The following is a 26,282-nucleotide window of genomic DNA, read 5'->3' on the forward strand; positions in this document are numbered from 1 at the left end:
ATCAGGGTTTGGAAGGTGTTTATGGGGGTTTGTGTTCTGAGGTGACTAGACATCGGTGCCAGTGACACCCAGACGACACTTCTCTCTAGGCTCCCATTTCTCTGTTGGCTAGGTACCCTTTCAGGTTTTCTTATCATAACAAAGCCTATTTTCCATCAAAAAGCCCTGACTGCATCAGAGGATAAGCACTCATCTTTTTTTTTAAATGTTCATGAAAGGACAAAGAAGGTACAATCCTACATACTACAATCCACATAGGCTTCCCCTTGGGCCAGATGGAAACCCTGGTGACATAGTGTTAAGAGCTACCGCTGCTAACCAAAAGCTTGGCAATTTAAATCCACCAGGTGCTCCTTGGAAACCCTATGGGGTAGTTCTACTCTGTCCTTTAGGGTCGCTATGAGTCGGAATCGACTCGACAGCAACGGGTTTTTGGTCTTGGGGCCAGATTTGTCCAAGACGATGACAGACTTTTAATAACAAACATATCTTGGCCTTGGAAACCCTCTGGGGCAGTTCTACTCTGTCCTATAGGCTCACTATGAGTCGGAATTGACTTGATGGCAAGGGGCTTGGGCTTGGATCTTGGGTGTACCGATGGACAGGAAATCAGGCGAGACAATGACTGGCCGCCCCGCTATGCTAATTTGTTGGCCAATTCATAGGAGATGGCAGCTGATTCTCTAATGATAATTTAGAGGGCAGCGGCAGCAGGAAAGTTTTCTAAAAATGGCTTTTATTACCAGGCTTTCTGGAGTTTGGCTATACCCAGGCATTATGTCATTAGGAAAAACTGATGCCTCTCAATAGAGAAAAATAAATCTGTTCCCAAAGCAGAGGCTTTTGGAAAGCTATTAGCTGTCTCCTTGAAATCACAACATTGAAGATTTCACAGCAAGAGCATCAACACATTGTAAAGAAGCATGAGGAGATGTTTGCCTCTCTGCTGTCTTCATTACTCATTCCTCTCATAGCAGGAAGGAGAGAGAAGATGACAAGTTGGTTTTTTTATTATTATTATTCATTCACACTTTATAAAGCAAAGCATAACCCTGAAATTTAAAAATAGCATCTCCCTAGTCATCAGCAAAATTGGAGACTATAGATGATTTTTCCTCCCAGAGGCAGAGAGCTTGATAATAGATGATTTTTCCTCCCAGAGGCAGAGAGCTTGATTATCTGAGTACAGATGATCCCTGAGTTTCTGAAGCAGTCAACTTTTTCAGCCTTTCCTTCTTTTGCTGCCTCAACTGTCTCAGCATTGTTTTGGTGAGAGGCAAAGGTCTTTTGCCTTTCCGGCAGTCTCATGGGGGCTGCCTGGCCCAGACCAGAGTAACATCAAAGAGGTGGGTGGCAAGAGAGGTCTGGATTCCCTGCTCCTGGCTCTTTCTGTAGTCAGCCTTTCCCTTTCCCTCTGTTTCCTGTTATTAATCTCTGCATCTCTGGGGCTTTGCAGCAGTCACAGCTAGGAGGGAGGAACAGTTTGGGTTCTGGATTCTCTCTCACAAATACTTGAGACTCAGACAATCAAGAGTTGACTACACATGAGATGGATGGTGAAGATGTTTTACTGCTATTTTGTAAACAACAATACTAATGAAGATCAAATGGCAGAAAGTTGAACCCCATGCTCCTACTCACGTTCATGGTTCCGTTGATCTCTGCCACTGACTCGTCATCTGTAGGGAATTGGTAGATCTGGACCCCATTGCTGACAAGCTCGCTGGTGATTTTGATTTTGAACTTTGTTAGCTCACTCTTAGAAATGGCATCGGATTTGGCAATGATGGGGATGATGTTCACCTAGGGAAAGGAAGAGCAACGTGGGGTCAGTGTTGACAACCTGCACCTGAAAGCAACATGACCTAGGACTTCCATCAGTTGCCAGTGGAAACAGCTCAACCCAATGATCTAGGACTGGGCCACCTCCATAGCCAAATAGCAATATAATAAATAACATTGAGTGCTTATTATGCACTGGGCACTAAACTAAGTGCTTTCGATGGATTAATGCAATTAATTCTGACAATAACCCTCCCAGGAGGTATTATTTACCACTATTTTGCCAATGAGAAATTGAGGCATAGAGAGGTTAAGCAGCAGAATTGGAATTCAAATACAAGTTCAGCCTTATTCCTAAGCCCATAGTCTCAATCTTGATGTTGTCTACCGGCTCAGATCCAAACTGAGGAGCTATGACAAGATATCAAGGTCACTGCTTGGGTGATAGGAAGCAGAAAGATGACAGCTGGGAACCTTTGGTTGACAAGGGAAGAGGTGGCTGCTCTTCACTAACAGTAAACTGCCCCAGCCCATCCAGTCCAGGCTAGTCCCAGTCAGGTATTCTCTGGACTCACAAGGGAGGTGGCAGGGAAGGGAAGCAGGGACAGTGTTCAGTGACAGTGCACACCTGGCTCTCTTTCTGGTGACAAACACTGGTTAACCAACCTGGTGAGGTGAAGGAGACTCTCAGTTAGCAATCTACCCTGAGACGTATACAAAAAAGAGTTATACTGCCTGACTCACTACTAATTCCTGGGTAAAGAAAGCAGGTACAGTAAAACTTGCGAAAGCTGGAACCTGTGTAAGGCCGAAACCTGTCAGAGAAAGAAAACTGAAATATTTTCCACTAATACAGAGGGATAGAAAAGTAGTAAGACTGTACCCTGTGAAAGGCAGAAAACTTGCGAAGCCTGGAAAAATGAGGCAGTCCCATCGAGCTCCAGCTGTCACAGGTTTCACTGCATAAATGCCCAATTTCAGAGAGCAAGAGAAAGGCCTAGTGCCACCCCAAAGTCCCACCCACCTGAACGCTGATCTTTGACATTTCTCCAAGAAAGGACAAGGTCTTTACTGCCAGAAGGTGAGCAAACTTGAAGTGCACATGCCTTTGTGAGATAGAGCACACCCAAGCTTGGGTTCCCAGGGAGAGCACAGTCATTTCTCCCAGCAAATTCCAATAGGGTAGCATGAATGGGGCTCAGGCCCTGGGCTCTGAAAGGGGAGTCTGGGAGCTCCAGACTTGGAAGACAAACCTTGCCTTCTTCACACTTTGGCTTAGGCTCCATTATGGACTGAAGTGTCTCTCCCCAAAATATGTGTTGGATTCCCAATCCCTATACCAGTGGATGTAATCCTGCTTGGAAAGAGGGCTTTCTTTATTATGCATATGAGGTCATATTAGTGTAGGGTGTATCCAAAACCTAATCACTTCTGAGTTATAAGGAGCAGCACAGACACAGAGGCAAGGAAGTACAAACTGGGGAAGATGGATATCACGTGAAGTTCACTGAGGAACAGAGGAATGCCGGGACGGCAGAAGCGGAGACAAGGATCTCCCCCATGAGCTGACAGAAAGAGAGAGCCTCCCCTATAGCTGGTGCTTCTAGCCTACTAAACTGTGTGAAAATAAACTTCTCTTTGTTAAAGCCACCCACTTGTGGTATTTCCGTTATAGCAGCACTAAGAGACCAAGACAAGCTCTAAAGGCTGGTTCACACAGGGCAACAGGTGCTGGGTCAAGGGAAGATCGGACCTTGGAGGCGCCTCCCTTGAAGTCTTTGGGGAGGGCAAAGCCCTTGCCAAGGTGGTACAGTCAGTAGAGCAAATTCTCCTTGTTGCTTTTTACCACATCCCCATCTGTACGTCACGAACATATGTCAAATGCTGCTTACTTAACCCAGCCTGCTCACCAGGCTGCCATCCTCATGGCTCACTGCCGCTCTATATGGAGCAGGCAGGGCATGGCAACATTTCAAGAGCAGCCTCTTATACATGGGCAGTGAGCTCATTGCTGGGAAAAATGAAAACTTGCTCCTGTTTTTATTATTGCTTAAATACCATTAGAGTGGATGTGCTAGTAAATAACTGAATATAAATTAAATTTTTTGTAAAATAAAATACCCTGGAACTAGAGAGGCCTAGGTTCAAACCCTAGCCCCAGCCTCAGTTTCCTCACATGCGAAATGGGAATAATAATATGAAACAGTAACTGTATCCTCCACAAGGGATTGTTGGGAGGATGTGTTGTGGATTGCACTGTGTCCCTCAGAAAGACATGTTCAAGCACTAACCCCCAGAGATAGGGTCTTTGCAGATGTAATCAAGTTAAAATGAGCTTATACTGGCTTAGAGTGGGCCCAACACCAGTGACTGGTATCCTTATCAGGACAAGGAAGTCTGGTCACACAGATATACAGGGAGAACACCATGTGACAACAGAGGCGGAGATTGAAATGATGCTTTACAAAGCAAGGACGGCCAAGGATTGCAGGTAACCACCAGAACCTAGGGAAGAGGCAAGGAAGGACCCTTCCCTAGAGCCTTAGGAGAGAGCATGGCCCTGCTGACACCTTGATTTCAGACTTCTAGTCTCCAGAACTGTGAGAGAATAAATTTCTGTTGTGGTACTTTGTTATGGCAGCCCTAGGAAACTAAGGCAGGATGACATAAAATAATGCATATAAAGTGTTCATCACAGTGCCAAGCATAAACTAAACGTTAGGGGAAAAGATTTGCATGCTTGTAATTAAGCTTTTTAAAGAATCCTGGGGTCAATTCTTTTGTACAGCAAATAATCCTTTAACATGAAGAATCCATGTCTGATTTATATATGGTGTGGATTTGCATTTTTTAGTTTCTCTTAAAGCAAGCTATGCGTGATTCTCACAGCCATCTTTCTTGGGTATAGAGGCAATGTAACATGGTACCATGGATCTGGGCTTGAATCTAGGCTCTGCCAGCAGCTAGCTATATGACCATGGAGAAGTCCCTTAACTCTTAGAGCCTCCGTTTTCTCTTCTGTAAAATGGGGATAACGATAGTGTTTACCTCGCAAGGTTGTTGTGAGGGTTCAGTGACATATTCCTCAAGATACTTAGCACGGTGCTGGTGTATATTGAAAGTTTAACAAATATTAGCTGTTAATTATAAAAATGTTATTGATAATAAGACTAACAACTTTCAAAGTCAAGTTTGCATGTTTGATTCTAGCCCAAAAACAAAAAAATGAACCCATTGCCATGTAGTCAATTCCAATTTATGGGGACCCCATGTGTTACAGAGTAGAACTGTTCCATAGGGTTTTCGTGGCTGTAATCTTAAGGGAAGTAGATCACCAGGCCTTCCTTCCATGGTACCACTGGGTACCAACCTTTAGGTTAGTAAAAACCCCAAACCAAACCCATTGCTGTCGAGTCGATTCTGACTCATAGCAACCTTATAAGACAGAGTGGAAATGCCCCATAGGATTTCCAAGGCTGTAATTTTTACAGAAAAAGACTGCCACATCTTTCTCCTATGGAACAGCTGGTGGGTTTGAACTATCAGCCTTTCGATTAGCAGCCAAGCGTTTAACCGCTGCACCACCAGGACTTGTTTAGGTTAGTAGTCCAGCGCAAACCATTTGTACCACCTAAGGACCTGGATTCTAGTACAGGCCAGTTAATATTGGGACAAAGAAAAAACACTTTTCTGTTACTACAGCCTGCACCTCTAGACCTAGACAGCCATCTTGCTTGCATACACTTTTATTCCCAAGAGGCATCAGGGCAGAAAGATAGCTCAGGGCAAACCCACTCCTAGCACTAGGAAAACAGATCACAAAGCATATGCTGCAGGTACTAGATCGATGACATCATCTTTATGGAGGGCTAGGGAATGATGGAGAGGATGAGGATGCCACAGAAACTCTCCTAGAACCAAGCATCACTTACAAAAGCGCAGTAAGAGTGAGGCCTGCTTGCCCAGCCTCCCACACTCCCCACCCCCACCTCCACCTCTGTACCTTACTGTCCAGCTTCTTCATCGTCACTAGGTCCAGAGACTTCAGGGAATGACCAGTGGGGGCGATGAAGTACAAGCAGGCATGGATGCGGGAGTCGTGGTAGGTGTGCAGCACTCTGCGGATCTTCAGCTCCTCCTGCAGGTAGGCCTCAAACTGGGCATCGATGAATTCTACGATGGGCTTGTAGCTAAAGGGGCAAGGAAGGAAATGGCTGGACCACTTCGAATATCTGGTTTTTGACCCATCCTTTTTGGATGTTGAAAATGCCCTTCGTAATCTGGCCCTCCCCATTCAGCTAGATATCTCCATCTCCCCTCAGTGGCCCTCCAATCCTGTCATGTCCTCACATGAGCCAAACTTATGGCCGTCTGTGCATCATCACTCTGCAATGTCGGATTTCTCTCCTCATTCCCATCCTGCCCTCCTAGACCTAGGGGCTCAGTTTAATGCCTACCTCCTCCACACAGCCTTCCCCAGTTATTCCAGAAATCCCTTCTGTGACCCAGGAGCATTGAGAAATATGGTATTGACATTGTGATCATAGATTCTATAGAAGAATCCAAATCAAAAGAGGGAAAATGCAGACCAGAATTTCAAATTCTCATAGAATCCAGAATTTCTAGAGCCATGGAGACTGTATGAACTCCTGAAACTATTGCCCTGAGATAATCTTTAAACCTTAAACCAAAAATATCCCCTGAGGTCTTCTTAAAACCAAACAATAGTTTAGCTCAACTAGTAAAGAATGTATTCCTTGAGCATTGTGATGGTTAAAGTTGTGTGTTCAACTTGGTCGGGCCATGATTCATAGTGGTTTGGTAGTTATGTAATAATATAATTGGGCAGTTATGTAATGATGTAGTCATTCTCCATGATGTGATCTGATGTGATCAACCAATCAGTTGTAAGGGAAGTTTCCTTGGGGATGTGGCCTGCATCCAATATATATGGATGTTCTAGCAAAGCTTGCTTGCTTGCTCTGAATCCTGCATCATCATCTGACCTCTGGTTCTTGGGACTTGAGCCAACGGCCTGCCATACTGCCTGCCGATCTTGGTATTTGTTGGCCTCCACAGCCTGTGAGCCAGCAGCCTGCCATTTTACCTGCTGATCTTGGATTCGTCAGCCCCTGCAGATACATATATATGCTTCACTGGTTTTGCCCCTCTAAAGAATCCAGCCTAAGACAAACATTATGCTCTTTTAAGATCTATCTATATGGGATCAAATTGACAACAAACAACTGGAAAGATGAAATAGGAACCTTAGTAGGCAGTGAGTTTATGTTAATGGGGGAGAAACAACTCAGAAAAAGAAGGTGAGAATGGTTGCAAAGCTTGAAGAATGTAATCAATGTCACTGAATGGTACATACAGAAACTGTTGAACTGGTGTATGTTTGCCTGTGTATATTCTTAAAAACAACAAAAATACAATTAATTATTTAAAAAAAGGAAAGCAAAATATGGTATTGGATTGCTCACAGCTGCCTCACAAGGATTAGGATTACCTCACAATAAACTGTATCTTCCTGAAAGGCAAAGAGTGCCAGTGGCACTTCCCTATGCACCAAGGTGCCCCAACCCAGTGTTGATCTCTCCAGCAGGATCTGTCTCCCTGTTGGCTGATAAACTCTTCCAGGCGGGGCCGTGTCTTTCCTTTCTGTATCTCCCCCCACAGTGCCTAGTATGCCAACTGGGCACACAGTAATGGTCTCGACCTCTCCTTCATACTGCTGGAGAATCTTGCTCTGGGTTTTGCTCAGTCTCCCTGGGTTTAGGGGAACTCCCTACTCGGCTCTTAATGTCCAGATATTTTTCTCTCCTTCCATGCAAGAGACCCGGGTTCGATTCTCAGCCAATACACCTCATGCACAGCCACCACTCATCTGTCAGTAGAGGCTTGCACGTTTCTAGGATGCTCAACAGGTTTCAGCGGAACTTCCAGACGAAGATGAACTAGGAGGAAAGGCTTTGTGATCTATTTCTGAAAATCAGCCAGGGAAAATGCTGTGGATCACAAAGGTCCACTGATCCGCAACCCATCATGGGGATGGCACAGGACCTGGCAGTGTTTCCTTCTGTTGTGCATGGGGTCACCGTGAGTTGGGACTGACTCCACAGCAGCTAACATTTCCTCCAAGCTTGTGACTTTAGAATCTAAGTATTCAGGCAAATGCACATGCACGCGCATACCTCAGCTCCTCAATCTCCGTGCACAGCCCGCCTGTGGCCTCCAAGTACTGCCAGGGCTTCTTAAACAAGCAGCCCTCTGCTCCTACCTGTCTTGGGCTCCCCGGGGCAGCTGCTATCACTCCTGCCCACCCTTCCCCACCGGAGCTATTCCCGCCACCCCTACAGCCTCTTTCCGCTCTAACTAGGTCAGCTTAGCTTCAGCCTTGCTTCTGTCTTCATCTCCCTTGTGTATCCGCTAACTCTCCATCTGAGGGGCGTCTGCCCTTTGGGTCAGAAGAGGTTCATTATCTGGACCTGGGTCAGTAAGTGTTCAGATACTACTGCCAGAAGGGAACATGATCAAAGGAGGAGCTGGGCCCAGCCAATGCCTCCCACCTGCACCAGGCCCCACCCTGAGCCTTTCTGAAAGATCCCCCTCACAGAGAAGGGGGAAATCATGTTTTAAAAAGTATCACAAAATCCCAGATTCTGAGAGCTGCACACATAGGGGAGAGCCAGGTGCAGGGCATCTCTGGAGCTCCAGAGAACAATCTAAAAATATAGTTCTTTCTTTCTTCCTTTGATCCAACTGAGCCAAACATTGTTCTGGAGGGTAATGGCATCAAAGAATCTCTTGTTTGCAGAGATCCTTAGAAAATTCCTGAAGAATCAGGAATGAGTTTGGGAGATGAATCCCCAGTGGCATCACTGCGGGGGTGCAAGGGGTGCGGACTGCACAGAATGATACTGTCATAGGGGGTGACACCAGAAGGACTATGTATACATTTTTTGGGCAGTGTTTCCGTAGAAATTTATTATTTTTAATAAAAATATCCCTGTAGTTAGTTATACCAACAAAAATTTTTTCATAAGCCCAGCATACATGTATCAATATACCTACAAGGCTAAAACTGTGCTAATTTACATTTTGAACCTTCTAATGCACTCAGGTTAGAGCTGTCATTACTACCCAATTACAATGACGCTTTGAATCATGTGGGTTCCTCTGCACGTGCTCCAAGGCACTGTTGCTTTAGTTGCTGCCAGGTGTTTTTATAGCCAGTGATTTTGTCAAATTTTCTGGTGTTTTGGCTACAATATTGTGATAATTAGCATGGGGAGGGTGGACACCATGAGTTACTGCACTGGGTGACACCAACCCTAGTGACGCCACTGAAGCTTTAGCAACCTTCAGAAGCTCCACCCACTTCAGCCACCTACACATCTGATCATCAGCCAGACCAGTTCCACCCAAGAAATCCTAAATTACACCCCACTATCTGACCATAAACTCACATCTTTCCGGTTCTTTTTGCCTTCAATTCTTCTAAACCTGATCTTTCACCCCATAGAGTCTTTTGGTGCCTCGACATCTCCATTATCTCACAGGATATCAGCCTCTTCCTGGCCTTGTCTTCTCCTTTGCCCAGGCTGAACCCCGTGATTGATCACCTGAACCATTCATGTATCAACACCCTCATCTCCATTGCATATGTCTTTCCTCCCTACTTATTCAGCAAAATCCCTGTCCTGGATAAATTCCAGGAGTTTCTTTCTCTGTCCCATACCACTGCTGCTGAAGTTGGCTAGAAGCAATCAACAAACTATAGGTCTTGACACCATTCATGGCCTCTAACCTCAAATGGGCCTTTGAAGCAACATGATAGTCCCTTTAGTTGGCCTTGATTGGCTCCCTTCCCATTGCCCTCATTGACCATTCCAAACTTTTACCACTTTCCTGAAACTCCATGATCCCTTCTCTCTCACAAGATGCTCTTACCTCCTACTTTACCAACAAAATTAAGACCACCAAGCTCACACTACCTCAACTTCCTGCACTCTAAAAACGAACCAACCCTTCCCTGTTTCCCTCTAGTATCTCAAATCTGCCCCATCCTCTCTATCCTTGCAGGTTCTGCTCCTGCTCAAGCCCTCATCATCTCTCCTATCCTCAAAGAAACTTGCCCCTGATCCCCCAGTGTCCCTCTTTGTTGTTAGATGCCGTCGAGTTGGTTCCCGACTCATGGCAACCCCATGCACAATCAGATCAGACCATTATGATCCATAGAGATTTCATTGGCTGATTTTTCAGAAGTAGATCGCCAGGCGTTTATTCCTAGTCTGTCTTAGACTGGAAGCTTCTGGAAACCTTTTCAGCATCATAGCAACAGGAAAGCCTCCATTGACAGACAGGTGGTGGCTGTGCATGAGGTGCACTGGCCAGGAATTGAACCCGGGTCTGGTGGCGAAGTGGTTAAGACTTGGCTGCTCATTAGAGAAATGCAGATCAAAACTACAATGAGATACCATCTCACCCCAACAAGTCTCGCATTAATCCAAAAAACACAAAATAATAAATGCTGGACAGGTTGTGGAGAGACTCAATCATTTATACACTGCTGGTGGGAATGTAAAATGGTACAACCACTTTGGAAATCAATTTGGTGCTTCCTTAAAAAGCTAGAAATAGAAATACTATATGATCCAGCAATCCCACTCCTAGGTATATATCCTAGAGAAATAAGAGCCGTCACACAAATAGATATATGCACACCCATGTTCTTTGCAGCACTGTTCACAACAGCAAAAAGATGGAAACAACCTAGGTGCCCATCAATGGACGAATGGATAAACAAATTATGGTATATTCACACAATGGAATACTACACAAGGATAAAGAACAAAGATGAATCTGTGAAACATCTCATAACATGGATGAATCTGGAAGGCATTATGCTGAGTGAAATTAGTCAGTCACAAAAGGACAAATACTGTATGAGACCACTATAAGAACCCAAGAAAAGGTTTAAACGCAGAAGAAAATATTCTTTGATAGTTACAAGGGTGGAGAGGCAGGGAGAGGGGAATTTACTAACTAGATAGTAGATAAGAATTGTCTTAAGTGAAGGGAAGTACATCACATAATACAGGGGACATCAGTACCGCTGGACTAAACCAAAAGCTCAGAAGTTTCCTGAACACATCCAAACACTTTGAGGAACAGTGTAGCAGGGGCAGGGGTCTGGGGACCGTGGTTTCAGGGGACATCTAGGTCAATTGGCATAACAAAGTTAAGAAAATGTTCTGCATGCCACTTTGGTGAGTGGCGTCTGGGGTCTTAAAAGCTAGCTAGTGGCCATCTAAGATGCATCAGTTGGTCCCAACCCACCTAGAGCAAAGGAGAATGAAGAACACCAAAGACATAATTTATTTTTGTGAATAGCATTTGTGTAAGAGGGTATCGTTTCATTTTATTTTTTCCTAAATGAATGGCCAATCTTACCAGCATCATTTCTTGAATAGTTCATTCTTTCCCTGCTGACTTGTTGTTGCTGTCGTTATTGTTAGGTTCCATCGGGTTGGTTCCAACTCATAGCGACCGTGTGTACAACACAACAAAACACTGCCCGGTCCTACACCATCCTTATAATTGTTGCTATGTTTGAGCCCATTGTTGCAGACACTGTGTCAATCCATCTCTTTGAGGGTCTTCCTCTTTTTCACTGACCCTCCACTTTATAAGCATGATGTCCTTCTCCAAGGACTGGTCTCTCCCGATAACATGTCCAAAGTATGTGAGATGAAGTCTCACCATCCACCCTTCTAAGGAGCATTCTGGCTGTACTTCTTCCAAGACAGATTTGTTTGTTCTTCTGACAGTCTGCGGTGTATTCAATATTCTTCGCCAACCCCGCAATCCAAGACATCAATTCTTCGGTCTTCCTTATTCATTGTCCAGCTTTCACATGCATATGAGGCGATTGAAAATATCATGGCTTGGGTCAGGTGCACCTTAGTCCTTGAAGTGACATCTTTGCTTTTTAACACTTTAAAGAGGTTTTTTGCAGCAGATTTGCCCAATGCAATACGTCGTCTGATTTCTAGACTGCTGCTTCCATGGGCATTGATTGTGGATCCAAGTAAAATGAAATCCTTGACAACGTCAATCTTTTCTGTTTATCATGATGGTGCTTATTGGTCCAGTTGTGAGAACATTTTTGTTTTCTTTATGTTGAGGTGTAATCCATACTGAAAGCTGTAGTCTTTGATCTTCATTAGTAAGTGCTTCAAGTCCTCTTCCCTTTCAGTGAGCAAGGTATGGTCATCTGCATATTGCAGGTTGTTAATGAGTCTTCCTTCAATCCTGATGCCACGTTCTTCTTCTTATTACCCAGCTTCTCATATTATGTTCTCAGTATACAAACTGAATAAGTGTGGTGAAAAGATACAACCCTGATGCACACCTTTCCTGATTTAAACCACGCAATATCCCCTTGTTCTGCCTCTTGGTTGATGTACAGTTTCCTCACGAGCACACTTAAGTGTTCTGGAATTCCCATTCTTCAGAATGTTATCCATAATTTGTTATGATCCACACAATTGAATGCCTTTGCATAGTCAATAAAACACACATAAATATCTTTCCGGTATTCTTTGCTTTAAGCCAAGATCGATCTGACATCAGCAATGATATCCCTCGTTCCACATCCTCTTCTGAATCCAGCTTGAATTTCTGGCAGTTCCCTGTCGATATACTGCTGCAACCATTTTTCAATGATCTTCAGCAAAATTTTACTTTCGTGTGATATTAATAATATTGTTTGATAATTTCCACATTCAGTTAGATCACCTTTCTTTGGAATGGGCACAATTATGGATGTCTTCCAGTCGGTTGGCCACATAGCTGTCTTCCAAATTTCTTGGCATAGACTAGTGAGCACTTTCAGTGTTGCATCTCAACTGATATTCCATCAATTCCTGAAGCCTTGTTTTTTTGCCAATGCCTTCAGTGCAACTTGGACTTCTTCCTTCAGTACCATTGGTTCCTGATCATACGCTATCTCCTGAAATGGTGGAATGTTGACCAATTCTCTTTGGTATAGTGACTCTGTGTATTCCTTCCATCTTCTTTTGATGCTTCTTGCGTAGTTTAGTATTTTCCCTGCAGAATCCTCCATATTGCAACTCAGGGCTTGAATCTTTTCTTCAGTTCTTTCAGCTTGAGAAATGCCGAGCATATTCTTTTGGTTTTCTACCTCCAGGTCTTTGCAGATGTCATTATAATACTTTAGTTTGTCTTCTTGAGCTGCCCTTTCAAATCTTCTGTTCAGCTCTTTTACTTCATCATTTCTTCCATTGACTTTAGCTACTCTACGTTCAAGAGCAAGTTTCAGAGTCTCTTCTGACATCCATTTTTGTCTTTTCTTTCTTTCCTGTCTTTTTAATGACCTTTTGCAGTCTTCAAGTATGATGTCCTTGATGCCATCACACAACTCGTCTGGTCTTTGTTGGTTATTAGTGTTCAGTGCATCAAATCTGTTCTTGAGATGGTCTCTAAATTCAGATGGGATATACTCAAGGTCATACTTTGGCTCTCGTGGACTTGTGTTAATTTTCTTCAGCTTCAACTTGAACTTGCATATGAGCAATTGATGGTCTGTTCCACAGTCAGCCCCTGGCCTTGTTCTGACTGATGATTGAGATTCTCCATTGTCTCTTTCCACAGATGTAGTCGATTTGTTTCCTGTGTATTCCATCCGGACCTATAGTAGCTGTTTATGTTGTTGAAAAAAGGTTATTTGCAATGAATAAGTCGTTGGTCTTGCAGAATTCAATCATGCAATCTCCGTCATCGTTTCTATCACCAAGGCCATATTTTCCAACTACCAATCCTGACGACTTACATATGCTAAATTTCCATGTAAACATGAATATGATTCTAGATGCACTCTTCTGTTCTATTGCTCTTTTTTTATTGTTGTAAAAACATATGTAACACAACATTTGCCAATTTAACATTTTTCACGTGTACGATTTAGTGACATCAATATATTGATCATGTTATACAGCTCTTTTTGATGCCTTTTTAGTTCCTTACCTCCCGTACACTAAGTAATCATGGTGATGTAGCTTCTACCCATTACTCTCCTGAAATTATTTTTCCTAAGCATATTAATAATGACCTTTGTATTGCCAAACCCAATGGATGTTTTTCAGTTCTTATCTTCCTAGACACCCTTTACCATTCCCTTCCATACATTACATGATTCAATTCTTCTTCATTTTCTCTACCAATAAAAATTATGATCAAAATGATCTGCTGTTAGTTGCCATCGAGTTGATTCCAACTAATGGTGACCCCACCCCCACCCCATGTGTGCAGAGTAGAACTGCTCCATAGGGTTTCCAAGGCTGTGACCTTTCAGAAGCAGATCGCCAGGCCTGTCTTCCAAGGCATCTCTGGGTGGGTTCGAACCACCAACCGTTTGGCTAGTAGTTGAGCACTTAATCATTTGCGCCACCCAGGGACTCCTGTAATCAAAATAGTATCGTCTGTTTATTAGGTAGTTACTCTGTGTCAGGCATGGTTCTAAGCATTTCATATGCCATACATGTCAAGTAAGCCTCACAACAACCTTCTCTTCTAGGTATTATCATAATCCCCATTTTACAGGTGAGAAAACTAAGACACGGAGAATTTAAGTATCTTGCCCAAGGTCCCTGAGTTAATAAGTGGCAAGATGGGATTTGAACTCAGGTCTGTCTGAGACCTAAGCCTATGTTCCTCAACACTCTCCTATCCAGCTGGTCATTCTCAGTCTCTCTCTTGGATTTCTTTTTCTCCAGCATCCTAAAGTGGTGAATTTCCCCCAGGATCCAGCCTTAGTCACTGCTCTTCTCAGTTTACACAAACACCCTGGGTAAAGCAGGGCATTCTGATGCCCCATTTCAGTGGAACTATCCTGACATAGCTATGTCAATATGGCCCTATCAACATGTAGAAAACACTGCTTTTTATGACCAATCTCTGGGGCTTGCTTCACCCCTGCTCCCCAGCCCAATTTCAGGAGGTTTTTCATTTCTACTTATTTGAGTTTGTATTATTTGATCTTTTATGAGTATGCATCACATTTCCAGAGGAGTCCTGTTGTGCAGTGGTTACGCACTCGGCTGCTAACCCACCAGTTTGAACCCACCAGTCACTCCGCGGGAAAAAGATGTGGCAGTCTGCTTCTGTAAAGATTACAGCCTTGGAAACCATATGGGGCAGTTCTACTCTGTTCTACAGAATCGCTATGAGTTGGAATCGACTAGACAAAAACAGGTTTGGTTTTTTGGTATCACATTCATCATCAGGAAAACCAATAAGGATATTTTAAAAATCTAAAGGAAGTAGATTAGCCTCTAAAGGGCAGTATCAGTTCAGTCCTCCCAAACCATCACTATGAAGCCATTTTCCCATGTCAGATATGTTTGTAGATGTTACTGAGAGAGCTGTGAGAAATGTAATTGAGGAGTTCCTGAGCAATCTGCAAATGAGAATAAGCATGCATACTGTGGTCCAAATATCCCCTTTACCCAGGGTCTAATTTAGTCTCAACAAAACAAGCTAGCACAATAAGAAAGCTTATTAAAAAACATGGTGTCCTTCTTCTAGATTTCAAATGGAAAACAGAATTTAGTTCGATCATTAAGAAGCAAAATATATTTATTCATTATAAGAAATGGAGTATGCCTGTTGTAACTTTAAGGGAGAAATAGAAGAATCTGAGACATGAATAATCTCAGAAGCAAGAGAAGCCTCAAAGGATGAACAGACACTTTGCTCAGGATGATGAACGGCTCTTTCTGAGATGAGCCGGTGTGATGACCATGTGATTTCTAGTTAAATGTGGTGTGACTGCCAGAAGGTGTCTGAGCTCCACCCCATTCCTGACCCCATCCCTCATTACATGCTCATCTCTGACCCTCACCCCACCCCTCACTCACACACCCTCAAACCTCAACAGTCTCTCCTGGTTCTCCTCCTACTTCTCTGATTATTCCTGTTCAGTCTCTTTTTAGGATGTCTTTTCCTCCACCTGCTTATTTAACATCCCAAGGCTTTTGTACTTAGCCCAATGTTCTTCTCACTCTACTCTGATCCCTGGGTAATCTTACATGTTCCCATGGTTGAAATGTATCACCTATACCCGCTAACCCAAGTCTTTATTTCTAGCCTGGACCCTCTTCTGACCTTCAACTCTTACATTCAACTGCCTACCGCTGAAGGTCATCATGTTAGACGTTCTATGGACAGCTCAAACTCAACATGTCCAAAGCAGAGCTCATTATTTTTAAACCAGCTTCTCTTTTTTATTTTTGGTGAAAATATACATCACTTCAACAAAACCTATACCACTTCAACAATTTCTACATGTATAATTCGGTGACATTGGTTATATTCTTTAAGTTGTGCCACTTTCTCGACAACCTTTTCCAAACTATTTCACCATCATTAACACAAACTCACTGCTCCCCTAAGCTTCTCATCTATCCTTTCAAGTTGCTGTTGTCAATTTGATCACATATAGATAATTCTTTACAAGAGTATAATGCTTAAATGCAGACATTCTTTTCTAATTATAAACCCTGCTTCTCATACCACCTCTCTTACTGAATGGCACCACCATTTGTCCGCTCTCCAAAGCCAGAAATTCTGAGCCTCATTCTAGATTCTTCTTTTGCCTTCACAACTTCACACCAAGTCTCTACCAAGTCCTGTTGATTCTACTTAGTCAGTATTTACTAAAGCTGTCTCCTCTTCCCTATGTCAGCACCTATTTTACCTACTTGGCTCCATATAATCGGTCCAGTAGTCTCCTAACTGATCTCTCTGCTCTTCTAGTCTATCTCTATACTATCCTAAAGCACCCTTTTCAAAGGCCGATCAGATCCCATCATTCTACTTCTTAAGACCTTTCAATGGCTCCAGATCGGCAAATTTCATAAATCCCTGCATGATCTGGCTCCTGCTTATTTCTTTAGACTCATTTTCCCCTACTTTTCTGCTAGCTCATGCCAAGCTCTAGCCCAGAGGCAGATCAGGTTTTGTGGTGCCTTAAGCTTATACAATTTGAAGGGCCCTTCAAGAAAAATTATACATTACAACTAAAAATTAGTTACAAGGCCTATAAAGGGGTCTGCGCAAGTCAGGGCACTGAAGCTTAAGCTTCGTGAACTTCACAGTAACTCTGCCTCTGGTCTAGTCAAACAGAGCAAGCTTAAGTTCCCTAGGACATGTCGTCATCTTTTACACCTCTTTGCTATGTACAAGCAGTTATCTCCGCCTGGAATGCCCTTCTCTCTCTCCCCTTGTCTATCTGGCAAAATAGTTCATCCTTCAAGAGCCAGCCCTGGATCACCTCCTGTATGAAAGCTTCCTTGACCTCCCCACATGGAACTGACTGTTCTTTCTTTTGTGTTCTCATTGTAACTTGTCCTTCACCTCTTTGTCAACTGGTCCTTTACAAAATGTATCACATTGTATGGAGATTGTTTACTTTAAACCAGTCTTCCCTGTGAGTGCCTCAAGGACAGAGTCTAAGTTGTTCATTTTTAGATTATCAGAGAACAGCAGTCCCTGACACAAGGTAGGAACTCAATAAATGTTTGCTGAATTGTCTTGAGACCCCATCCCGGTATAGTAGAAAGACACCCTTCTTCTCACAAAGTGTCTGGAGTAAAACAATTGCTGTAGACAGGGGCCCTGGGTGGGGGCAATGCTTGTGAGGTATCTGCTGCCTGGTCATGCCATTCCAAGAAGAGGTATAGGTTGGACCTCAACATCTGTGGTCTCTCCAAGACCCCATGGTGAGCTCCTCTCTGTGGCCCACCACCAGCCTCCCCACCCCACCGCCTTCCTTACCTGTCCTCTTTGTTGATCTGGTCCCCAAAGCCCACAGTGCTAACGACTGTGAGCTTTAGCCCCACGTTGCTCTCTTGGAGGTCATAGGTATTGGACCGCAGCTGGACACCTGGTTGCGTGTGGGTAGCTGGCTCCCCCTCGAACTTGGTGTTGAACAGGGTGTCCATGAGGGTCGATTTGCCCAACCCTGTCTCTCCTGAAAAGCAAAAGGGTAAATTATGGTTCTTCCACACAATGAATATACAGCCATTACAAATCATATCTCAGATGCGTATTTATTGACATGGGAAAATGTACATGATAAAACATTAAGTTAAAAGTATATAGAACGATACAAACTATATGATCTCAGTTAAGTGAAAAAGACTGAAAGGAACTGCACCAACATTTTAAAAAAAACCAAACCAAATCCATTCCTCTCGAGTCGATCGCCACTCATAGCGACCCTATAGGGCAGAGCAGAACTGCCCCCTAGGGTTTCCAAGAAGCAGCTGGTGGATTCGAACTGCTGACCTTTTGGTTAGCAACCTAAGCTTAACCACTGCTCCACCAGGGCTCCGCACCAACATATCAGCAGTAGTTTCCTCAGGATAGCGAAATTGTGGTAATTTTTATTTTATTCTTCATATATTTTTGTGTTATTTGAAACTTTTGCCACGAGTATGCATCGTTTTTATACTCAGAAGAAAATTATGTTGCAGGCAGTGATGGAGAGGAATAGTTATGCCTAGAAAAAAGATTGGAAGGAAATATAATACACTCTTAACAATGGCTACCTCTGGGTGGTGGGATTGTGTGTGATTTTCATTTTCTTCTTTATGCTTTTCTGGATTTTCCAATTTTTCTGCAAGGAACATGCATAGTTTTTGTAATAAAAATTAAAAGGCAGAACTACCACATGACCCAGAAATCCCAATCCTAGGTATATACCCAGAAGTGAAAATAGTAACGCCAACAGAAACCTGTACACCAATGTTCGTTGAAGCACTGTTCACAATAGCCAAAAGGTGGGAATAGCCTAAATGTCCCTCGGTGGTTGAATGGATAAACAAAATATGGTACATACATACAAATGGAATACTACTCAGCCAGTAGGAGAAATCAAGTTCTGATACATGCTATAACATGGATGAACCTTGAAAACATTATGCTGAGTGAAATAAGTCAGTCATAAAAGGAAAAATATTGTATGATCCCACTAATAGGCAAATGCATAGAGACCAAAGTTTATCAGTGGTTACTAGGGAGGGGGAGGAGCCCTGGTGGTGCAGTGGTTAAGAGCTCAGCTACTAACCAAGAGGTCAGCAGTTTGAATCCACCAGCTGCTCCTTGGAAACCCTATGGGGGCAGTTCTCCTCTGTCCTATAGGGTCGCTATGAGTGGGGATTGACTCACCGGCAACAGGGAGGGAGGGGGGAAAGGGAGTCATTACTTAAGAGGCACTGAGTTTCTGTTAATGGTAGTTGAAAGGAGAATGGCGATGGTTGCACAACATGATGAACGTAATCAATGTCACTGAATTGTACACGTCAAAAATCTTGAACTGGCAGACGTTTTGTTATACATATTTTCACTACAATAAAATAAAAGATTAAACAAGTATGTCAACTAAACATAACGCATGATCCTGAACTAGGGAAAAAAAAAATACAGTAAAACCTGCGAAAGCCGGAACCTATATATGTTGGAAAAATGTCAGAGAAGGAAAACCCATAGTTTCCACTAAAAGGAGAGATAGCAAAGTAGTAAGACTGCACCCTGTCAAAGGCGGAAAACTTGTGAGACCCGGCTCTCACAGGTTTCACTGTATAAAAAAAATTAAAAGGCTTTTTTAAAATAAAAACACAAAAAGACAGTGGTCCCCTGTCAAACAAATATCCTCTCCTCCCAGCCCCTGCCTCACTCCTGGCCAGACTCCGACAGCGTTCTGTAGATGCTGCCAGAAGAGGTATCCCAGGGGAGATGGCGCAGGGGCCCTTGCCGTCTCCTCCCAGCCGTGCTGAGCTTTCAGGGAGACCATTTTTAGCTAATAGGGAGGGAACTTAGCAGGCCACACATTCTTCTTCTCCTCAAATTTCAAACAAACCAGCCATTTGTTTGTTTAACTAACAGGCTGCAGGCTAATAATAAATTCAACTATTGGAATTCCAAGTCTTAAATTTCGCACCAGAGAGGTGAGTTCCAAAGGGCTGTGGGGAGCTGGTGAAGGCTTTTTTTTGTTGGCGGATGGTTCCAAGGAGTCCAAGGGCTGTCAAGCCACTGCCAGGAGCCAAGGTGTGTCTTAAGAGGATGGGAGCATGACAAGAAATCACAAGTTGGTGGCTGAACACCATGATGAACGTAATTAACATCACTAAACTGTACATGTGAAAATTGTTGAAACGGCAAATGTTTTGTTACCTATGTATTTACCACAGTAAATAAATAAAGTTAAAAAAAAGAAATCACAAGCCGTAAGGAAGATGGGTGGAAGCCTCGGCGGCAGGGGAGTTAGGTAGGAAGCTGAAATGAGACCACAAGCTGGGCTGGACACTACAACAGCTGGTAATCTCCTCCTATCTCGCCCGTATTTGCCCCCTACCCCCACCCCACGCAATTCAGGAATACCAGAAATAAAATAAACAGTAGTTAATTATCCTGGACTGCCCGTTGAATACATAGGCTAGTTCTATTATCATCAGCCCTCTTCTCCCCTTTCCCCCTCCCCAACCTCTGGGATGTGAGCTTTGACTTGTCTTCCCAGAAGGGTGGGTTTGCATCGGGCAAATCCTGTCCAATTCTGGCCTGGCAAAGCAGCCCCAACCCCCCTTGTGACTAACAGCACACATCTGCAAGGTGATCCAGGGCTTGAGTTACAGCTACAAATGGTTCATCTCCCCTCCACCCTCTGGGTGTGTCTAGCTTTGCATCTTCCATGCTTCTTCTACCTATGAAGGCAAAGGGTGCTTTTAAAAACATTTATCCATGCACAATTAGATGGTGCCCGGCTACCACCACTGACTGCTCTGAAAGGGATCACAACAGAGGGTCCCGGACAGAGCTGGAGAAAAATGTAGAACAAAATTCAAACTCGCCAAACAAAGACCAGACTTACTGGCCTGACAGAGACTGGAGAAACCCCGAGAGTATGGCCCCCTGGGCACCCTTTTAACTCAGTACTGCAGTCACTCCTGAGGTTTACTCTTCCATCAGAGATTAGGCAGGCCTATAAAACAAACAATAATGCATGTAGTTCAACCATGTATAGGAGACTAAATGGGCACAGCAGCCCAGGGGCAAGGACGAGAAGGCAGGAGGGGACAGGAAAGCTAGACGAATGGAAATGGGGAACCCGAGGTCGAGAAGGGGAGAGTGTTGACACGTCCCAGGTTTTGGCAACCAATGTCACAAAACAATATGTGTATTAATTGTTTAATGAGAAACTAATTTGCTTTGTAAACTTTCACCTAAAGCACAATTAAAAAAAATTTATCCACGATGAAGAACTTCCCATGTGTGGAGAGAGAGGTGAGAAAGAGAAAGAGAGAGAACACAAGGAGAACAGTCAATTCAGCCTTACTACATGGCCCCCAGCCCAATTTCATAGCCAGTTCCAGTTCTGACTAATGTGGTCGACTACCAGGTTGCAGGGAAATGGCTCCTCACACAGATCATGTTTCCAGCCAGGGTCTGCTATACCCATTAGCAGAGAAGCCTCTCCAAGACAGGCCCCCTTTTTCCTCCCTAAAGCAACAAGAAGTATTTGGGCCCCAAGAAAAATTTGGTAAGGTGGGATCTTTGCCATGGGAGGTGGCAGACTTGTCCAAGCACTGGAATTTAGCAACCCCACCCCCCACCCCACCCCCACCTAACGGGTGGGTGTGAAGCTCAACTGCTAAAATGGGGCCAGCACCTCTGAGATGGAAACACTAGGGTGGCTCCCTCTCCCTGACTTGCTTCCACTCTGGGCGCTGAGGTTTCAGCTAGAGCGTGGTGCGCCCTGTGTCTCCCTAACACGAAAGCTGGCTCCCTGGCTCCTTGATCCCAGGAGTTCTCTGACAGCAGGAGATGGGCATCTTCCTGTACTCCAGAGCGCGAGGTTCACGCAGAAGGTCTCAGGAGCAGCTCTACTTCCTACTTACAGAGTCAGGGCCCCACCCTGTTTGCACAGCTGGAGAAACGGAGGCCAGGCAAGGCAGAGCAGAGCAGGGAGGAGCAGCAGGGGAAATGACCACCCAAATGCCTGCCAGCACAATAGGGCTGTGGAAATCAGATGCCAAGTGATTAATGTCTGGAAGAAAAGAACCAACGGGTGTCAAGGGAATCGTGGTAAATGCAGCATTAGAAAAGAGCAGAAAATCAAGCAAGCTCGTCCTATAGCTATTGAGTGCTCTAGTTCCAGTTTTCCATCAGTGTGGAGGCCTGGGGCAGGGGGGTCGGGCAGGCTGTCCCTCAATGGCCGGCACAGATCCAACCTGAGTCTGGGATGCTGTCCCCTCCCACCACTGCCCTGGGCCCAGTATTGTGTGTGATGGTGTGTGTATGTGTGTTGGAGAGGAGGGAGAGCCCACATATGGCCAAAGCTGAAGCTTGATTGTGATCAGGTCATGGGGATTCCAAGCCCCTGCAGGAAGGTAGGGATTTAGCAAGTAGATTCCAGCAGGAAATAGGAGGGGTCCCCAGGGGTCAATTTCTCTCCCCTTCTCCCCAGCCCTCTCAGAGCTCCTCACAGTGGACAGCAGGGTTTCTTAACCCCTTTGAACTCATGCTCCGCCAGCCAAGAGAATTTCATCTCACTTTGCTTTCTGTAGATAATATTCTGAAAACAACAAGTTTTTTAAAAAGTAATTGAAATTTAAAGAACATAATAGGAAATATGCTTTTTCAAACTACGCTCCCTGGGATAGTCGGATGTCAACCTCCCCACCCTGCATTAAAAAGCACTGTTGTACAGAAAAGCTTCACCCTTTTCCTCATCTGCTGTTACTATTTGCATCCTCTGGCACCTTGTATGATTAAGTCCTTGCAAGTTATCAAATGAAGAGTCTTAGCCAGATTATCACTAAATTACTGTGTGACCTGGGCCAAGCCCTTTCCCCTCTCTGGACCCCAATTACTGTTGTCAGGCACTGTTGTCAATATTTTACGTATATTTTCTTATTCATTCCCCACAATAAGCCTATGAGGTTGTTGTTGTTGCGTGCCATCGAGTGGATTCTAACTCACAGTGACCCTATAGGACAGAGTAGAACTGCTCCATAGAGTTTTCTAGACTGAAATCTTTATGGGAGCAGATCACCAGGTCTTTTCTCCCTCAGAGCCACTGAGTGGATTTGAACCGCTGACCTTTCAGTTAGCAGCCGAATGCATAGATATTACTATTTATCCTCAATTTGCAGATGAGTTACCCAAGCTACTTACCAGCTCTGTGAACTTGGACCAGCTCCTCAGCCTCTCTGCACCTTACCTTCCTCATCTACAAAATGTGGAGGAAGTAACTGGTCCAAGGTCACAAGCTAGTAAGTGGCAGAGCCATCATCATTTGAATCCAGGCAGTCTGACACCGGAGCCCATGCTCTTAACCAATATACTCTAGTGCTTCCCATAGGGGTGATATGTTTGTTCCTATTCAGTCATTCAACAAACATATACATACAAACCTTCTAATAGGAGCCAGGCACTGTCATAGGTGCTGAGGATACAGCAATGAACAAGACAGACACAATCCCTGTTCTCATGGAGTTCACAGTCACATGGAGCAAAAGGTCTCTTCCAGCTCTGAATGTTGGAATAAGCCAGAGAAGTGACTCAGAGTTCAGCAGGAAAGTGCCCAAAAGGAAACACTCCAGGCACTACAGTTGGCCAAGAGAGCCTATGGACAGGGACAAGGTCATGCCCTCCTCTCCCTTCCTGATCTTGCAGAGGCCTGACAGCCAACGGTGTGCTGGAGCTGGTTCGCACTGGTGTGTGCATCCCTTCTCAAGTTCACAGTCAGTGACATCACATTGGTAGCTTAAAATCATTGCTGGTGGAAGTAATTCCACCCCGGAAATCAGCACATGCTGAAAGCCCCAGTGATCTGTCTCCTGAGAGCCTGTTGTTAAACGCTGACCAGCATACCACTGGGGGCAGGCTGTCTCAGACAGGTAAGCAGCTGCCTTTCCCAGAGACAGAGGGATGAAAACTAATTGGCCCCTGACCTTGACAGAATGCTAGCCACCCTTTCCTCTCCTACTGTAGGGAGCCTCAACCCTGCTTCTCTTGTGTGTTTTCTTCCAAGTTCAAACGAGCCCAGTTAAGCCTGGAATCTTGAGCAGCTTCAATGTAAATATTATCATTATGACCCTTTGTGCTCCTCACAGGCTTTATTGGTGCTGGCACATTCTGAGGGATGAGTCTCTGTGGGGCTCTTTTCCAACAATGCAAAGCAATGGTTCCCAGAACATTTGTGCTGCTGGCTCTGGTGGTTCCTTTGAGGCCTCCTTACTTTATCTAGGATCACGACATCCTTGTAATTTCCAAAGTTAGGGACTAGAATATTTTTTATGGGGCGGGGGGAACCTCATCCCATTCAGTAATTATTGTCCAGCCTAGATTATCTGTTGAAAAGGAGTCATGCTGTCCAGGCCAGACTAGGTCCAGTTGCCATCCAGTCAGTTATGACTCATGGCAACCCCATGTATGTCAGGGTAGAACTGCGCTCCATAGGGTTTTCAGTGGCTGTGATATTTCGGAAGCAGATTGCCAGAACTTTCTGCTGAGGCACCTCTGGGTAGACTCAAACCAACAACATTTATGATCAGCAGCTGAGTGCGCTAGCCATTTGTCCTACCCAGGGACTCCTAATAATAATTATAGGTATCATTTATTGGTGCCCTTACATATAAATTTGGCTCTGGGTTCAAAAAAATTCTCTCTCAATCTCAACATGCACATATGCACGTAGGATACTCACTCTGCTGGACTTGGGCCTACTATGTAGCCCAGCACCAAGATAAACAATGTGATTTAAAAAAAAATCCCAGGTGTCTGTTAATAATCAAAGCTAGTACTACTGTAATTTTACACTTAAAATGCCCTTCCAGAAAAGAAAAGAGCTTTGGGGAACATATTCTGTGTTCAAACAGAACTTTTTTATAATAGACATTAAGGGAATAAATCTGACAGTCATGCCCAGAAGTAGGCATAAAAGTATGGTCACTGAAAGTCCTATGAGAGAAAAGATCCTCTCTAGCAGCCATGCTATAGGCCCCTCACCAAGTCAGTGACAGGACACAGCTCCGTGGCTGGGCTGAGTGCAGCCTCAGAGCCACTCCAAGCCACTCATGACCTTGGCCCAAAGTGTGGGTTATTTGAGCAATGACAGGGTTGTGAACACAGCAAGAGAGCAGGATGTGTGAGTTTTAGGCTTTTTTGGACCAGGCGCATGGGGAATGAAATTAATCCAGTCTAGGCTAATCTATTCAATGTTTGCACCTGCAGGTCTAAGAGAGGAGTTACTAGGGCAGCCATTTCCTGAAATTAGACAATTGGGAAAAGAAAAAGAGGCTGTGACTCTTTGGGGGTGACAGGGTCTCCTTCCTATACCACCTCTCTTGGAGTGTCTGTCCCAGGTAGTTCATCAACTTCATCCCAGCAGACACACTCTTGAAGCAGTTGTCACTGTGCAATGTCATGGTGGGAACTTAAGATGACGGGGGTTTGCTATCTCCCCCACCCTTCCACTTTGCCTTGAGCCTGGCTGCCCCTTCCTCTGGGCCTGTGATCCACACGTCAAATGACCCTACACTTCCGGTCTCGGAGGGCCATTCTGATTTACACTGCCTCCCTCCAAAAGCTTTACTAATCCACTCAAGAGCACTTGGTTGAAATGTTGCTTAGGGTGGGTCTGTCATTTCACTTCTCATCTCTTCTGCTTCAGTACAGGTCATACGGAGCTCTGGGAGGAATTCCAAGGGAATTCAGTATGTTTGTGCTGGACTTTTGCAGTAAGAAAATATTACGTGAAAAAGAATCCTGATCAAAAGGGGGAAAATGCAGCAAAGAATTTCAAATTTTCATGGAATTCAGATTTTCTGGAGCCATGGAGCCTGGATGAATCCCTGAAACTATTGCCCTGAGATAATCTTTAAACTTTAAACCAGAAATATCCCCTGAAGTCTTCTTAAAACCAAACAATAGTTTAATTTAACTAGTAAAGAATGTCGGCCTTGAGCATTATGCTCTTTCAAGATCTGTCTATATGGGATCAAACTGACAACAGCAACCCAAAAGATGAGGAAACTTAGGGGGCAGTGAGTTTATGTTAATGGGGGAGGAACAAATCGGAAAACGAAAAGAATGGTTGCACAACTCGAAGAATGTAATCGATGTCACTGAATTGTACATGTAGAAATTGTTGAATTGGTCTGGTTTGCTGTGTATATTCTCAACAACAACAACAACAAAATAAAATAAAATATATTAAAAAACCCAAAAATCCAAACCTATTCCATCGAGTCAATTTTGACTCATAGCAACCCTACAGGACAGAGTAGAACTGCCCCACAGGCTGCCAAGGAGCGGCTGGTGGATTCGAACTGCCAATCTTTTGGTTAGCAGTCGAGCTCTTAACCACTGTGCCACCAGCGCTCCTAAATTATATAACCCATATATAT

The 26,282-nt window shown here is 44.2% G+C and overlaps 1 protein-coding gene across 5 annotated transcripts in view; it reads right to left on the bottom strand.

The window, feature by feature from the left end:
* SEPTIN6 (septin 6) overlaps positions 1 to 26,282 on the bottom strand; it is an 81,513-nt gene that overhangs the window by 34,876 nt on the left and 20,355 nt on the right. For all 5 annotated transcript variants that reach the window (XM_023734496.1, XM_023734497.1, XM_004379825.2 and 2 more), the window contains exons 3-5: positions 17,647 to 17,842; positions 5,786 to 5,972; positions 1,642 to 1,803 (exon numbers count right to left, since the gene is read on the bottom strand). In XM_023734496.1, the coding sequence (XP_023590264.1) occupies positions 1,642 to 1,803; positions 5,786 to 5,972; positions 17,647 to 17,842 (545 nt within the window). The remainder of the gene's footprint in view (positions 1 to 1,641; positions 1,804 to 5,785; positions 5,973 to 17,646; positions 17,843 to 26,282) is intronic.

This window comes from Trichechus manatus, unplaced genomic scaffold (assembly GCF_000243295.1).
Source record: "Trichechus manatus latirostris isolate Lorelei unplaced genomic scaffold, TriManLat1.0 scaffold00068, whole genome shotgun sequence".
NCBI classification, from domain to species: Eukaryota; Metazoa; Chordata; class Mammalia; order Sirenia; family Trichechidae; genus Trichechus; species Trichechus manatus.